The following is a 16,862-nucleotide window of genomic DNA, read 5'->3' as shown; positions in this document are numbered from 1 at the left end:
CTCCAATAAGAATTCCACATGGTTTGATTTGACTCACGGTGTCCCACTTAGTGCTGATGTCCTGGGGGGAGAGGGTGGTGTAAGGGTTGACTCCGGACAGCTTGATGCCATAGGTCTGGGCGATCTTCAGGATCTCGTTGTGGATGCCCAGGGTGGCCATGCGCTCCTTGTCGGCCTCGGGCAGAGTGGCCTTGAACTGGTCGTGAGCCGTGATCAGACTCTAAATGAGGACAGAGGCGATTCAGAACACGGACAGCCAAACGTGGAAGATGTGTTTGACATTGATTTTTACTTGAATAATGAAAGCTCGTCTTACTGAGGTTACATCAATGTTAAACTTGAAGGATTTTACCGTGGAAACATTCTCCAGACCTTCATTTACAGGTGTTTCCCATTTATATAAAAGATTTGTGTGTAATTTGGACTATTTCTTCCTTTTGAAATGACAGAAAAGTCTGTTTTTGCATTCATCTGCAGCTAAATAACTTCTGTCAGACATTAGCTCATGAGTGCAAGCTTATTTTGCAGAAAACTCTCAAATGTCACATGCCTGAGTCCCACCCTCATCCCGTGGGGGACTAGCACAGAAAAAAAAAGTACAGCATCTGCCTGGGGAAATTTCTTTCCTCTTTATTACTGACTCTTAAAAGATTTCTGGAGGAAACAATTTAGAGTTTTTCAGTAAGTGAACACATCTCATGTATTTACCTAAATGTAAATGACTATAAAATCTTATGTGTTTAGAAGTAGACAGTGATGGACTGGACATATTTTTATATATATATATATATATGTGACTTTTATATATGACGCAGGCAGTACCTGGATCTCCTCAATGCTGTGGACAATGAACATGTCCTGCAGGTCCTCCATGGCTCCGTCCATCCAGTTGTTGAAGGGTGCCGCCCTCTTGGCAAACTCCAGGTACAGCTGGTCAATAGTCTCCCACAGCTTCTCCACACGCTGCAGACACAGAGACACTCTCACATTACAAAGATGACGATGTGGAAAGAAGCTCTGGCTTGTTATGAAAAGGAGAAACTTGTTCATGCTGAAATTTGTCACCTGATTTTATATCAAAATACATGAAGAACTCTTTTACTTCTGTGTCCCTAAATACCACACATGGCTTAATGTTTCCTTGTAGTGTTTCAGAGGGTGTCGGGGTGTACCTCCAGGGAGTCCCTCCTCTTCTGGGTGAGGGTACCCAGGTTGTCCCACTGGTCACAGATGCCCTGGCAGCGGGTGTTGACTGTGGCAGCATCGTGGTAGTCCAGCTCACTGGAGGAGACAACAGAGTGAAACACAGCGCCATCAATTATCACAAATTTCCTTTACAAAATTAATTGAAATTGCATGTACAATCATAAATGAATTCATCAGCATGATTATTAACTTAAAAATGTAATCCATTAAGGTACTCACTGCCTCGCTGTAATTATAAAGAATAATGCCATCAACATAACTCAGCTTTTCTTTTCAACATGTAGACATGACAAATGAAAAGGTCAATGTTCAGGAAATTTTATTAAAGATGCAGAACACCTGCCACCTTTTAAAGGTTCTCTGACAAACTACTCCCTGAAGTTACACTCGTCAAGTATTAGAATATTTAATGCCGTCACGCGCCGTGCTTTTGAATTAATAAATGATAAATTAAGGGTGGCATGCGTACACATTCAGCATTATACTGTGTATAGCATCAAAGAGGTCGTCACAAAACTATCTGTGAAAAAAGCCCTGAGGGCTGGTGAGGAATAAGGAAAAAGTGAGATCAGAGGTTTCTGCTCTTTCATGAACCATCCTTTCATCTTTGTATCTTATTAATATGCTCTCCACTCATCGGGTGCATTTTTTGGTCTTCACTGTATTCACATCCTCTCAACATATCACGACCACACTTCGCTCTCCTTTCTCTTTTCCTGTCCTTTCTGCCCTCAATCTAACATAATCTCTGTTCTTATTCCTCATTCCCTCCCATTTCTTCTCCTCCCCTCACAGTTTTTTCCTGTTTCTCCCCTCCAACACACACACACACAGTCAACGCCTGCTGCCAGGGCATCTGTGACCTCTTATTACACTGATAAAATACCACAAGAAATCCTAAAAAAAAAAAGCTAAAGCTAAACTCCATCAAAAAGCTCAGAAAAAATAAAAAAGGAAGAGGTTTCTGTCCCAGCTTCTTACTTCAGCTCCTGGGCGATGGCAGCGATCTGCTCCACTCTGTCCTGGTGAGCGGCGAGGTCGCTCTCGAATGCCTCGTGCTTCCTCATCAGAGCTCTGATCTCCATCAGAGAGGCTGACTCGTAGTCCTTCTGGGACAGCAGTTCCTCCTTACCTGAAACGCACACACGTTTGAAGATCAGCTTGTGAAAGGTTTCACTGCAGATAACAGCTTTTAAATGTATACACTTTAGTCCGTCCTGTGATCTTTTGTCTTCCCTCCACTGCACTTAGCCATTTTCTCTGACATACTATAGCATTTTCTTATCTCCATAAATGACCACAGATAGTTTTATCACTGTATATAATTTTATTACGTGATTTATATGGACCGTTCCAGGTTTTAATGATTATTCTACGGCACTTTTCCCTTGTTAGACAGTGTAAAGTGAGAATAATGGCAAGATGAATCTACAGTCCACTGTTAAATGTGGTTATTGTTACTTCAGTTGGATTTTTGAGCCTCACTGTGCAGAATGATGTTTGTGCACAGTTCATTCATCTGGACCCGTTTAACACATGTACACATCAACATGATTTTGAATATGATTTCTTTGGCTGTCTGGGAGGAACTTTCCAACTCCACACACAGTTACCCTGGCATCCTGGAAATTGTGTTCATCAAACCTCTCTGTCGTCCCTACCTCCAGTCCAGGACTCGTGCATAGCGCACTTCTGCTTGAACTTCTCAGCCAGGTGATCGAGTCTCTCCAGGCGGCGGATCTCTGTCAGCAGCCACTCCTCGTAGCCTTTCTCCACCTGCTCCAGACCCTTCCAGGCATTGGCAATATCCTGCAGGAGAGAAGGGCTTTATCATTACTGTAAGTTGAGAACAGGAGTTTTTACTCAGTTATGTGACACCTGTTTGAGTGTTCAGAATGTGAATAATGAAATGTCTGCCTTGAGAAGACATATCCATATCCATGTACATTTCTGAGAAATTCGAAATGAATGCAGCTTCTATTTGCATCAGCCGACTTAAAAGTGAGCTATCAAAGCCAGCTCTGCATATTCTCTTTCTTTCAGCTGAAACTTGCATCAGCTGCTTGTACATTTATTTCTATTCTATTTGATTTAAACTAAATTGCTTAGTCTTATTTTGGTTGGATCAAAAAAGTTGGAGGTTGAAAAAGATTTTACAAGCTTTAAGGGATGGAAAACAACATAGGGAGGAGAAATCCTTCAACTGAGGTCAAAGCCTAAAACTGCTCACCGACACCATCTTGCCCTCGGAGGGCATGAAGGCGGGCCTGTTGCTGAGCCTCAGCTTGGTCTGCAGGGTGTTGAAGTTGATCTCCAACTGGCATTTTTCCTGCACGCGGGGCGGCTTGTGGATGCGGCGGTAGTCGCGGAAGTCCTCCAGCTTCTGCTGCATGGCGCGCATGGTCTGCTCCGCCACGCGGTTCTCCAGCCAGGGGATGGTGCGGCGGATCCACTCCAGCAGCTACAGGAGGAAGGGAAATGTTAACAATATCCAAAAGGTTTGGTTTATTCTTGCCTGTGTTATTAAGTTTTTTATCCTGTATATTCTCATTTTCTTTACACCCTATTGTCCTGTAACGGCACCACTTTGCCTTAAAACTAATAGAAATACTTCAGAGCTCTGTCGTGTGTACGTCTTCAGCACAAAATGTTTGGATTTGGGTTAATTTACGTCTCAGGTGGTTCATTTTATCTGTCTCTTTGTTTCTTTACCATTCCTCAACAAAAAAAGTATGTACACTTGGTCTATCTCAGTTGCTATCAACTGTCTCTTAATGTCTCTTAACTCCACAAAGACTAATGTTTCTAATATCTTTGTAATCATTACCTGAACACACAATTCTATGGCTGTCGAACCTTGTGATGGCCATGTGTTATTATTTTTGACATTTTATTGTTAACAGTAAAAATCAATTAGTTAAAACAATTCTTAACATAATAATTAATTTTCAGTAATAATCTATAATGGAAATGATCAGTCTCTGCAACACTTTTTTGCTGAGCTGCTTCTTGGCTTTAATCTTGGCTTCAATATTTTCCCATCAGGACGTCTGCAGGATTTTAGGAGAACGCACTTTGAATTGCATTGTTGTTGACCTGTACCTTTTTTACCTTTTTTTACAGTATTATAATTAATAGCAAATAATTTTAAAATTATTATAACAGGTTATAAACATTGATAATCTGTGCACACAATGTATTTGTCTATATTGTCATATTTTTGGTATACTGTAAATGAATATTGTTCTCCACTGCTGCTCTAAAGTTTCTGTGACTGCAACTCTTTTGGTCCTTCACTTCATCTTCACACTATTGATTTGCCTGCAGCGATTTTAGGGCCGTGTCATGTGAAGTCAGTAGGAGGATCAGAAAGTTAAGAGAGAAGCACTGGGTTTAAACTGATGAAACATTAAAGTGTTGTTGCAGAGGAGGATGTGCAGGACAGACTGAGAGTGGGAGTTGTTTGGTTGCAGCGGTTTTCTCACCTCACTGGCCAGCTTCTCGTACTCCTCCATCAGTTTCTCATTCTCCTGGTTGACGGCCAGCACCTTGCAGATACGGTTGGCAGCGGTCTCAGCCTGAGATAGGGAGGGAGTAATGTAAATTCATTTACATTTACGAAGTGTCATAACAGCTACCATTAACACATCGCTCACATTTACTCATTAGGATTGTCGTAACATCACGTCCATGGTGTTTCATGTTTTATAATAACATTTCAACACACACTGTAAGGAACAAAGCAACTGGGTCTAAAGACAAGAGAAGAAAAATATCATCTGACCTGCTCAGCGCCAGCGAAGGCGTGGTAGAAGCAGGACACATAGGTCATGATGGCCTTCTCATCAGGTTTGGGTGTGTTCACAATATCTGGGGGGGGGGGGGGGTAATCAAAGATATAATAATAAAATATTACGGTGTATGAATAATCATCCCTAGTGAGAGTCAAATTATTATTATGCCTTATGTGTCATTTATTGTGTCACCATAATGTTTTGTAAAGCCGCTTTGTTAGTTTGGATTTTAAAAAGTATCATAAACAACATTACTGATAATATGTACCTATTCTTTTTTCAATGTAATATGCGATGTTCCTAATTTAGAAAGAAAACTGCGAGCATAACATCAGCCATTTTGCCTACAAAAACATTCCCTGAGGTCAGAACCATTAGTACTTCAATAGATGCTAGTGATTTAAAACGCATTCATTTTCTAACACAAATTGTGGGAGTTTAAGTAAGAAGGTCCTCTCGTCCTTGTTCCATCTGTCACCATGTACTGTACTTTGCTGCAGTGGAGGTGAGCAGCGTGCGTCAGCAGAGGTTTCTGTTTCATTTGTTTCATTGCCGCACCTTCAGCGTCAAGCATCTTGGGGATGTCCAGGAACTTCTCAGCCACCTCGAAGGCAGTGTTCAGATTGCCAATGGGGTCATCCTAAAAGGAGACACAGTTACTGTGAGACACGCACGTGTAGGACCGCACTGGGTTTGTCATGAAACCACGTTATGGTACCAATTAGACAAGGATTGTCATTACAGCCAGTGTCATGATCCACATTGAGAGGAAGGAAACAGATATGAGGTTCATACACTATTAAAATCTATTTTATAACATTTTATAACAATGTTGTTTTTGATCAAGCACCTGTCAAAAACGTTTCCTCTTGTGAAAAGAAACGCAGCTCTGGATTAAAGATTAAATACTTTTTTGTAAATGGTCAAACTGAAATATTTAGAAATAAAATCAGACCTCTATAATTCAAAACTGGTATTGACACGTACTTTTAATATCCCATGCAAATAGGAGCCACTGGCTTACGTATAAAGGTTGTGAATTTGGACATGCAGGATACAAAATCTTCAGTACCACATCTACAAAAGATTTGATACTGCAGCGCTGTGTTTGCACTGGGTTATCACAGACTGGACTGTTCATAGAGTGTTTTCACAGACTGTCACATGAAATGCAAAGAGTACTGAAATGAAAAGATCTATAAACAGATTCAAGGAGACTGATAGTGGTGCTGGGTATCGATCATCAGTGCGAAGAGAAAAAAAATACAGCAAATAAGAAGAGTAAGAAAGGTGAAAAAAAGGAAGGGAGGACAGGGCACCTTTCTCAGTTTGGAGTAGTCAATGAGGTCAGGTCTGTGTCTGTGGATGAGGGCGCACAGAGCCAGGCCATCCTTCCAACTGAGGAAGAGGAGGAAAAGGAGAAGAGAGACCAAATGAATGAAAGTGGGAGAAATGCCAGAGTGGGAAGATTCATGAGACAAAAGGAGGATTGGCATGGAAAAAGAGGGATAGAGGGCAGGTAACAAAACAGGAAGAAGAAGATAGAGAAGGAGGATTTTATATAGAAACACAAACGCTAGGAGGAAAGCATGGTATAACGTTTACATTTAATAAGAGAAGGTTGCAGTTTCCTGTTAATGCCACAGTTCGGCGTTGTAGACCCACCTGATGTGGAAGTTCTGCACGTTGACGTTCCTGTAGGGGGCAGTCTTCCTCTGGCACCACAGCAGCAGACCCTCCTTAGCAGAGGTCTCTGGAAGAAGTAAGGGAGGGAGCATTGTAGCACAGATGAAAGACATTATTTTATTCAAGCATGATTATTAGAAAAGAAGTGAATACAGGATCTTTTCAGAAAAATGGACTCCTAATAATGGAAGCCTAAAAGAGGCGCTAAATGGTTAGGATAAGAGGATGAAAAGGGGATGATTGTTTTGTCTGTACTGGATATATAAGAGGCTTTATTAGAGGTTGGAAAGAGGTCGATGGCAAAGGTAGTCAAGCTATATAACAGCAGCAAGATATTGAAGAGCAAGAGCAATAAAAGGAGCATTAAAGAAGATGACTTGAAGGTGAGGGTCATCAGAGGTGTGAGTACGGACAGGATGAACAAGGTCCAAGTCTTTATAAACAAGAATTTATTACGAGTTGATCTGTCGAACAACATGAAGGTTGAATAAAATGACAAGAGGTGCAGATAAAGTTCAGGGAAGTAAGGTGCTGGAGGGACTGAATCACTGAATCTGATTTACTGCACGCAACAAATCACACGGTGCAGTAATCATTAGTAAAATCTGAGTGGACCTGGAGCTTGCTGACCTGACTGTTCACACGTGTGACTGATGAGTGAAACTTGTAAATAAGCAAAGTGTGTTTAGTTTAAATGTGAATAATATGTGATGTTCGTGCTTTTCGCTCTGAAGTGACATTTCTTGACTTTTATGCAACTTCAAGACAGTTTTCGGTGTGTGTTTGTAAAACATCCATTGAAAATCTGATTTTGTTCCACTTTATCAGTGTGTGAGATTGTAAAGCAAAGACATATTTAAAATTGGATCTGTATGCTGTGGGCACTATGGTGATTACAGTCAGAATGCGTGCTCTCTTTCTCATCATTGAAAGTATTACTGTGACAGTTGAGCATTAAATTTGCTTATGCGCTCTCTTGCTGAGAGCTGGATGAGGAGATTGATACCGCTCTCATATCTGTCCTAAATATGAAGCTACAATCGGGAGCCGGTGAGCTTAGCTTACAACACCTTTAACACAAAATAAACATGTTTCATTAAGTTGTTTTTAATGTTAAATGAATATACTTATTTTAAAAGGCAGTGTTAGTTTATGTAAACACACACACACACACACCCTTCCACAGAGATGTCCTGGATGGCGAAGCGCAGGATGATGGTCCAGATCATACCAAGGGTCATCTTCGCGTTCCCGTCAACAATTTCTAAACACACACACACACACACACACACACACACACACACACAGAGAAACATGTCACGGCAATAAGCAAAATATAAAAGACTAAAAGCAGGCCTCTCAGTCATGATTCTCTACTAAGTTGGAAGTCCTGTATAAGTTTGATCGTATGTCTTTTGAAGCTTTCGCTGTTGAGACTAATTAAATTACACGCGGCCTGAAGGCGCAAATAGAATCTTTACTGCAATTAGACTGAGGAAAATTAAAGTCACACAGAAATTCACTCACTGCTTTTGAAGTGCTGATGTGAATATTGCACGAGTGAACCTCTCAGCGTGTTTTCATGAACTCTCAATCTGAGCAGTTTTTACCCCGCTGAGCTTTTAGTCAGTTTAACCTCCGAGAGGCAAGCAGATTTAGAGGCCTAACAGACTAAATCTGAGCATTAAAATATCATTTAAAAAGTCCAAGTGGAGCATTTTCACTGTTCAAACCATACTCCAGCTCAGCTCTTGTTGTTTTTCCTTTAATTATTTGTTTTAATCAGTTCTCACGCTACAGTGTCTCTCTTCTATCATTTGTAAACCCAATTTGCGGCTATTTTCCAGTAATTTTCTTTAATCAAATGTTTTAAATGATTACCATTAAAAACATTTCAGCCTTTTTTTATCATTTGAATTATATATCTAACAACACATTCCAGTCAACAAAATGTCAGAAAAAGTGCTTTTATACAACGATTTGATCCAGCTTCAAATATAAATGGCCACTTAAGGTAATTACAAGAATAAATTAAAACACTTGTGTATTGCGGCTAATTCCTCATGTTTGTTGCCAACTGGGTGATCTGTAGTTTACTTTCCTGTTACTGCCAACTCATCTGAATTCTCCTGACGCTCTGAACTTCCCCAGCCATCTGGTGCTCAAAAATAGGTCCAAGAAATGCAAATACTATGTGACCTTGGTATGTTAATTAAAAGAGGTGAAAATAGGTATCAGCAGGAGGAAAAAATAATAGAAGGGAAGTTGTTAGTCAGAGCAGGACTCTCACCCTCAGCACCAATAGACACCAGTTTGACCCCCTTGCTGCAGATGAAGTCAAGAGCTTTGTTCACGTTGGCGATCTTGTGGAAACGCATCTTGCCTTTGTCGGGTTTGGGCAGCCTCTCGCCTGAAAGACAGAAAAATAATGATAAGAGATTCATTCTTTTTTTTTTTTAAATACATCATGATTTTATATCTGAATCTCTTTGCTTCTTTCAGGTTTTTCAGCACATCTATGAGTATAGTGTTTAAGCTCAGGCTAACAACAAACAACCTCGGACATTATTCCTGTGGGTGAAATAACTGTCAGTTTGTGTATATTCACCTTCATTTTCAGTCCTAATAGGTGTTTTTTTCAATAACTTCATTAAAATGGACTTTTTATCGCCTGTGTTGGTTAGTGGTGTCACCTTATCACTGTATCCGTTTATGAAATGATACTAATGAGTCAAAGTTACCATGGATGAGAAGACTTATGGCTGATAAAAGATGAATGTGATGGATGAATAAAATCATGAAAAAAGACAGGTGAAAAAAAACCCTGATAATTTCCACTCTCATTACATCTCCAGCATTTGAGAGATCGAGTTATTAAATCTGAAATGATCGTTTAAGAGTCTCAACTGATGAAAACGTGTCTCTTCTCTACAAACAAAATGACAGAAAGTATCAAAAATCAGATCTTTTACAATCTTGAAGCGTTTCCAAACTGCATTATAACTTGGATAAATACAGTATATCGTGTGTGTGTGTTGATGAGATCCACCTGATATGACCTCCAGCAGCAGCATAAGTTTGAGGCCATTTCTGAAATCTTCTTCAATGTTCTCAATCTGTGTCCCGGCCTTCCTCAAGTGGGAGTTACACCAAGCTGTGAAGGTCTGAAAGAGAGTGAGAGAAAGGATATAGAGGGTTACCTATCTGACTGTATCTGACAAATACATTCACAGACATGATACCAGTGTACATGTGTGTGTATGTATATACAGTGAGGAAAATAAGTATTTGAACACCCTGCTATTTTGCAAGTTCTCCCACTTAGAAATCATGGAGGGGTCTGAAATTGTCATCGTAGGTGCATGTCCACTGTGAGAGACATAATCTAAAAAAAAAGAAATCCAGAAATCACAATGTATGATTTTTTAACTATTTATTTGTATGATACAGCTGCAAATAAGTATTTGAACACCTGAGAAAATCAATGTTAATATTTGGTACAGTAGCCTTTGTTTGCAATTAAAAGAGGTCAAACGTTTCCTGTAGTTTTTCACCAGGTTTGCACACACTGCAGGAGGGATTTTGGCCCACTCCTCCACACAGATCTTCTCTAGATCAGTCAGGTTTCTGGGCTGTCGCTGAGAAACACAGAGTTTAAGCTCCCTCCAAAGATTCTCTATTGGGTGTAGGTCTGGAGACTGGCTAGGCCACGCCAGAACCTTGATATGCTTCTTACAGAGCCACTCCTTGGTTTTCCTGGCTGTGTGCGTTGGGTCATTTTCATGTTGGAAGACCCAGCCTCGACCCATCTTCAATGCTCTAACTGAGGGAAGGAGGTTGTTCCCCAAAATCTCGCAATACATGGCCCCGGTCATCCTCTCCTTAATACAGTGCAGTCGCCCTGTCCCATGTGCAGAAAAACACCCCCAAAGCATGATGCTACCCCCCCCCCATGCTTCACAGTAGGGATGGTGTTCTTGGGATGGTACTCATCATTCTTCTTCCTCCAAACACGGTTAGTGGAATTATGACCAACAAGTTCTATTTTGGTCTCATCTGACCACATGACTTTCTCCCATGACTCCTCTGGATCATCCAAATGGTCATTGGCAAACTTAAGACGGGCCTTGACATGTGCTGGTTTAAGCAGGGGAACCTTCTGTGCCATGCGTGATTTCAAACCATGACGTCTTAGTGTATTACCAACAGTAACCTTGGAAACAGTGGTCCCAGCTCTTTTCAGGTCATTGACCAGCTCCTCCCGTGTAGTTCTGGGCTGATTTCTCACCTTTCTTAGGATCATTGAGACCCCACGAGGTGAGATCTTGCATGGAGCCCCAGTCCGAGGGAGATTGACAGTCATGTTTAGCTTCTTCCATTTTCTAATGATTGCTCCAACAGTTGACCTTTTTTCACCAAGCTGCTTGGCAATTTCCCCGTAGCCCTTTCCAGCCTTGTGGAGGTGTACAATTTTGTCTCTAGTGTCTTTGGACAGCTCTTTGGTCTTGGCCATGTTAGTAGTTGGATTCTTACTGATTGTATGGGGTGGACAGGTGTCTTTATGCAGCTAACGACCTCAAACAGGTGCATCTAATTTAGGATAATAAATGGAGGTGGACATTTTGAAGGCAGACTAACAGGTCTTTGAGAGTCAGAATTCTAGCTGATAGACAGGTGTTCAAATACTTATTTGCAGCTGTATCATACAAATAAATAGTTAAAAAATCATACATTGTGATTTCTGGATTTTTTTTTTTAGATTATGTCTCTCACAGTGGACATGCACCTACGATGACAATTTCAGACCCCTCCATGATTTCTAAGTGGGAGAACTTGCAAAATAGCAAATACTTATTTTCCTCACTGTGTATATATATATATATATATATATATATATATACACATACACATACACATACATACATACATACATACACATACACACACGGTTTGATGCTTCTCTTTGAGAGACGGGTCAAAACTGCCTGGCAAGGCCTGAAGTGTCCACTTCAATTTGTGACCTTGTTGTCACTGTGGCTGCTGACGGTGAGAGCGCACGGACACACTAAAACATCCACGTCAGTTTGACAGTCCTGCACAAGTTCCATCTGACTTCTGGTTTATTTTATTATTTATTTTGTTTGTGGTTTTATAGGAAAATGATTACCTGGGAATCATTTAGTTAATACAAAGACTGTTAACATTACTGTAATGATCTGTGAAGATTACAATAGGTACGCACTCTAACCATCATTTACTGTCTGGTATAGGGAGATGAGTAAAAATGAATGATTATTTAATTAAATTGTAACAGCAAAACAGACACATTTAAAATAAATAAGTACTGTGGTGGGAAAAGCGTGTTTGAATACACCCATGTCCAAGGTGCGTGTGTACAAGTCCTGACCCCTCTGGACATTTGTTAAAGCATCACACATATTTACCTTCCATTGACCCCATACCCAAAGAGGCTGGAGGCCACTAGTGAGATTAGTTACATGGCAGTGTTTTCTTGAAATGTCCATTACCATACTCCCTTTTAGCATTTTATGCTAACACAACATAATGAGAATATAAACACTTCATGTAACTTCAGCAGTACTTGAAGAGAAGGTGATTATGTAAAAATATAAGAATATAAGGAATAAAGATACAATGAGAGAATATAAGACACAATACAAACACTTGTAATTATGCAAAATATGAAATTTCATTACATTTGCAAAGACTAATGATTCAAAAATTACAATTTCAAAAATAACTAAGAAACTAGCAAAGAAGTAAGAATAATATTACATAAATAATATTTTGTGAAAAACAAGAACAAAGTGTTTTAGATATGCTATATCTGTATTAAATTTCAAACTGGACCCTGTTTTCATGGCAGTGCAAGCAGCGCGCGGACAGTTTGGTATTTTCTTTCTCCTTAATAAGGCGCAAACAGGTGGGAGGTTCATTCAAATGAGGCAGCGCAGAGAGTCTTCGATGTTGCGCTGAGAATAAAGTTCTATATTTAGTCCTAATTCTGTATTGTGTCGAGCATTTTGCAAAAGTAGGTGCTGCGTCCTTCAAAAGCCAGGTATCTAATTTTAGGAAGCAAACTGTTCATTAGGTGATGCCACTGTGCGTAATGGGCAGAATACAGACGCTGATGTAAATGGCTCTCAGCAGCTGAGTGCCTGCTTTTGGTCTGTCTGGAAAATTGCCTAATGGCACCGGTTGTGCATGTCGGGGACAATTCAATTGGCTCCATCAGGCCATTCAATCAATCACTGAATGGTTTTTTGAGAGGCTTTCATGGTGTTTAGCTTCAAATGTGAATATGGGACGTGTGTGTTCGAATTCACGAGTGTTGTGTGTTAGGGCTGCTACTGCAGAGCCAAAACTTTGCCAGGGTTTGGAGTTATGTGTGGGTGCAGAAGCAGAATAAGTACATGAGCTGAATAACTAACTACAGATGACAGCGTGGGCGGAGTGAGAAAAGAGAGAGTGAGCAGAATCCGAGAGGGAGATGTATAAATTAGCAAGGAAACATGGGTTTGTTCTCAGTAGGTGAGAGCATGCATTTTCCATTTCAGCAGAGGACATTAAACAGCCTGGAAATCCAAATGGATATGTCCTTGTACAGTATGTGGGTGTGCATTTATATCTATGTGTGCTTCCACTTGCATTGCCTGCACTCAAGCGTGACTGTAGATCTACATGAGTGGACAGTGAAGCAAAACACCAGAGACGGACAGAGAAGAGATGGTGGTAGAGAGGGAGGAAAGAGAGAAGCCACACTAGTGACTGAGTGAGAGTGAAAGAAAAAGTGCACAGTGTAGGGAGAATCTGTTTGTGTTTTGGACTGTTGGCTGGACAAAACAAGATAAAAGACACGTACATTTTTCAGTACTTTGACATTTTATATTTTGAATGTGTGAATTATAAAATCTAATTTGTTTATGACAGGTGAGGTAAAAGAGCTGGAATACAACCCCCTCCCCCAGCAAATCTGTTAAAAGTACCATTTATGCATATATATATATATATATATATAAAACAGAACAGAAGTGCTGTGACGAGCTACATCGGTTCTTTTCATTATGTAATCTTGAATTTTAGGTCTTTGTATTAACATTTGCAGAGCAGTTGCAGCACAGTAAGTACAAGGCTTTGGAGTACTTGGTGTTTGCTTGAGTATTTCCATTTCATTATCATTCTTCTCCATTATATTTTAGTGGGAAATATTGTACTTTTTAATCTACTACATATATTTGACACTTTTATACAGAATAAATATATGATCATGTTAAAGTCCATAAAACTAGTTAAAATTAAACAATTAACTCCATTTACACCAGCAACATATCCAGAAAACACCATACTAATTAAACCCTTGTGAATGCAGGAGTTTTATATGAAATTAAGTATTTTTATATTGTAGTATTTTTACTTATACTTTAGTAGGATCCGAATACTTCTTTCACTACTGGCAGTGGCTAATGGAAACATGCTGACTTCCATTTTCTTTTTTGCACAACGTTTGGACAGAAAAATAAAACGTCCCTCCTGTAAAACATGAATCGATTCAAACTGAATTACAGAATATGAAGGCCAAGGAAAGACACAAGAGAGAGAGAGACAGCAGAGAAGTGAGAGGAGTGACAGGAATGCCCAGGCCCTGGTGTAATTTGATGTAAGGGTCTGGAGAGGAGAAGAGGCCGCCTGTCCAGCCAGCCGGGGTCCTAGCAGGTGTTAGTCTCCTTTGCCATGCATGACCAAATTTAGACAGACTCCTAATCCAGCACACACAGGCCACCGGGCCAAGCCGGAGAGGAGACGAGAAGGTGTGTGAAGGAGGAGGTAGAGAGCCGAAGGAGCAGGGAGGGGGGCTGGTGGGGGCTAAATTAGTTAGAAGAAGAGGAGGAGAGTAAAGAATGAAAAGGGGGAGGGCAAGGAGGAGGAGGGGGCGGCGGAGGCTAAATTGGGTTGCTATGGAACACCACCGGACAGCTGAGAAGGCGAGATTCCTGAGGTGAACTGTAAGAGTCGAAGACGGAGAGAGAGAGAAGAGGAGGAGGAGGAGAAGAAGGGGAGGAAGGAATGGATTGAAGAATATGACGATACGTAAAATAATAACTTGAGAAATTGCGGGTAAGATGAGAGGTGTGAAACCTCACCAACATCAAAGGAGAGCTTTTAGAGAGTAAACTGGCGGTAACTGAAATCAAAGATTCACTTAAACTAATAAAGCTGGAGATACAAACATAATCCAGAACTTATTAAACCCAAAATGCTTAACGGAGCACCGGAGGATTAAAGAAAAAATAATAATAATTCTGACATACCTATCTATTCGCCTGCATGTAATGCTCTACTATCTCATCCCTTCGGTTTGTTTTAATGCCTGTGGTGGTCTACAGCAGCATGAGGTCACCCTCCATCCCGGTCTCACCCCCCTCCCTCTCTCTCTCCTCTGTCTGTCCACACCTGTCGGTCTGGCCGAGGCCTTTTTACAGGTCCTGCTTGTAAAATGAGGTCACGGTAGCCCAGCTGAATGCCTGTCATAGCTGCACCCCCCCCCCCCCTCCTCAAGGGGAATCAGGGCTGCTGACCCTCAATACAGCTGACGTGCACATATACACACACACACACACACACACACACCCACCCACCCATTTGAACAGGCTCAGAGCTCTTAATAATGTCAGCTATTGTGGCTGTCCATCAAAGAGCTGACGCAACCACAGCGTTGTCTGGAGTTACAGCTGCTGGCCTCAGAGGGGAAGCCATGAGCAAGATGCATTTTCTGAACAGACCTGTTTAACAATCCCCTTCATGTTTTATCTCAGCAAAGCCCTGGTGGAGTTTGGTTAGAGTAAAAATGTGTATATTAAGAGGTTTTTTCCAGAGGGCAAATGCTGCCTTGTGATCAGATTTTAAAGGCACTTGCAGCTCTTTTTCACTGTTAGAAAGAAAATACATTGAGGATCCAGATGTGATATAACTCAGTGTGGTCTTCACAATATTGGGGACAAAATCAGGCTACTTTGAGCTGTATCCTTTAGCCATGCTATGGTTTAAATAAGCGCATGGATTACGGTTCTTGTACTTCTGGGGAGAATCTTAAGAACTACGATAGCTACAGATGATGAAAAAGAAGGCTGACTCGGAAAATTTGATGGAGCAAATAACAGAAAATAAGGGCTAACCTGTTTCAATTTTAAAAAAAGCCTTTTTGAAATTACTGTATTTGTAAATTCAAGTATAATTAATAATCAATTGTTGTTGCCTTTTTCCCTCTCATCTGATCTACACAAGGAGTGAGACAAATTCCCTAAACTAAAACAAAAACATTGTTGCTTTGGAGTCACGATTGTGTATAAAGCTTGTGCTCCAAAGCTCCAGGTGCTACCAACTGTAATGTCATCATAAAATATACTACAATCAATACCAGAAACCTTTCTGGTCGATCTTTCTGAGTAAAAATTGGTCTGATTTGGCGTCATTTTATGTGCGACCAGCCTGGTTTAAATAAAAAATAAAAACAACTTTCATTCTGAAGTCAAGACTCATTGTTTGGGTGGCTGCGGTCTCACATGGGATTATATATGTGCACACAAAATGACCTCCTGCCGATGAACCTTCCCGTCTCTATGTTACAGATATGTACCTCTGTAGTGCCAGTCCAAGGCATAACACACACACACACACACACACACACTTCAGCAGTGGCTGACCTGATCATTAGCACAGACTAAGTGTTGCTCCTTGCTATGTCAGGTTGCTCTTTGCACTTACAGAGCTCACTTTTCTCGGTCTCAGACCATCCTTTGACAAAAAAATAAAACATCAGACTTCACACTTCTGCTAATGAGATGTATAATTGCATAACCCTGCAAGACAGTCTTAATTTACACCTGACCTCTTTGCAATTTTCCCTCACTGGCGTCCAGTCTTTTGCCATAGAGGAGTGTGAAGATTTAATTACAGGAGTTTTCAGTAGCCGATTTCCCTAATTAGCACCTTCAATCAGGGGATGGACGATCTAATTAGAGAAATATGCTGGTGTAGTGTTTGTCTGGAAGGAAAACTGGCTTACAGGGAACACCGCCTGCACACACCCATCTACAGTTCCCCGTTATCTCTGTACCGGTTTGTGTTTCAAGACTTGGTGCATTTTTTGTACCTGTT

The 16,862-nt window shown here is 40.7% G+C and overlaps 1 protein-coding gene across 1 annotated transcript in view; it reads right to left on the bottom strand.

Moving 5' to 3' along the window:
- Positions 1-16,862, bottom strand: part of actn3b (actinin alpha 3b) — a 35,572-nt gene that overhangs the window by 4,078 nt on the left and 14,632 nt on the right. The window contains exons 2-15 of the mRNA XM_038730751.1: positions 9,736-9,850; positions 8,977-9,096; positions 7,864-7,950; positions 6,666-6,753; positions 6,320-6,398; positions 5,559-5,640; positions 4,991-5,076; positions 4,692-4,784; positions 3,437-3,667; positions 2,868-3,015; positions 2,188-2,338; positions 1,173-1,281; positions 823-963; positions 38-220 (exon numbers count right to left, since the gene is read on the bottom strand). Of these exons, the coding sequence (XP_038586679.1) occupies positions 38-220; positions 823-963; positions 1,173-1,281; positions 2,188-2,338; positions 2,868-3,015; positions 3,437-3,667; positions 4,692-4,784; positions 4,991-5,076; positions 5,559-5,640; positions 6,320-6,398; positions 6,666-6,753; positions 7,864-7,950; positions 8,977-9,096; positions 9,736-9,850 (1,713 nt within the window). The remainder of the gene's footprint in view (positions 1-37; positions 221-822; positions 964-1,172; positions 1,282-2,187; positions 2,339-2,867; positions 3,016-3,436; positions 3,668-4,691; positions 4,785-4,990; positions 5,077-5,558; positions 5,641-6,319; positions 6,399-6,665; positions 6,754-7,863; positions 7,951-8,976; positions 9,097-9,735; positions 9,851-16,862) is intronic.

Source organism: Micropterus salmoides, unplaced genomic scaffold (assembly GCF_014851395.1).
Source record: "Micropterus salmoides isolate LMB-PRFRI ecotype aquatic unplaced genomic scaffold, ASM1485139v1 Ms_hic_scaffold_2, whole genome shotgun sequence".
Lineage (NCBI taxonomy): Eukaryota > Metazoa > Chordata > Actinopteri > Centrarchiformes > Centrarchidae > Micropterus > Micropterus salmoides.
Note: the sequence above shows the minus strand (reverse complement) of the source record. Positions and strands in the feature narration are given on the sequence as shown.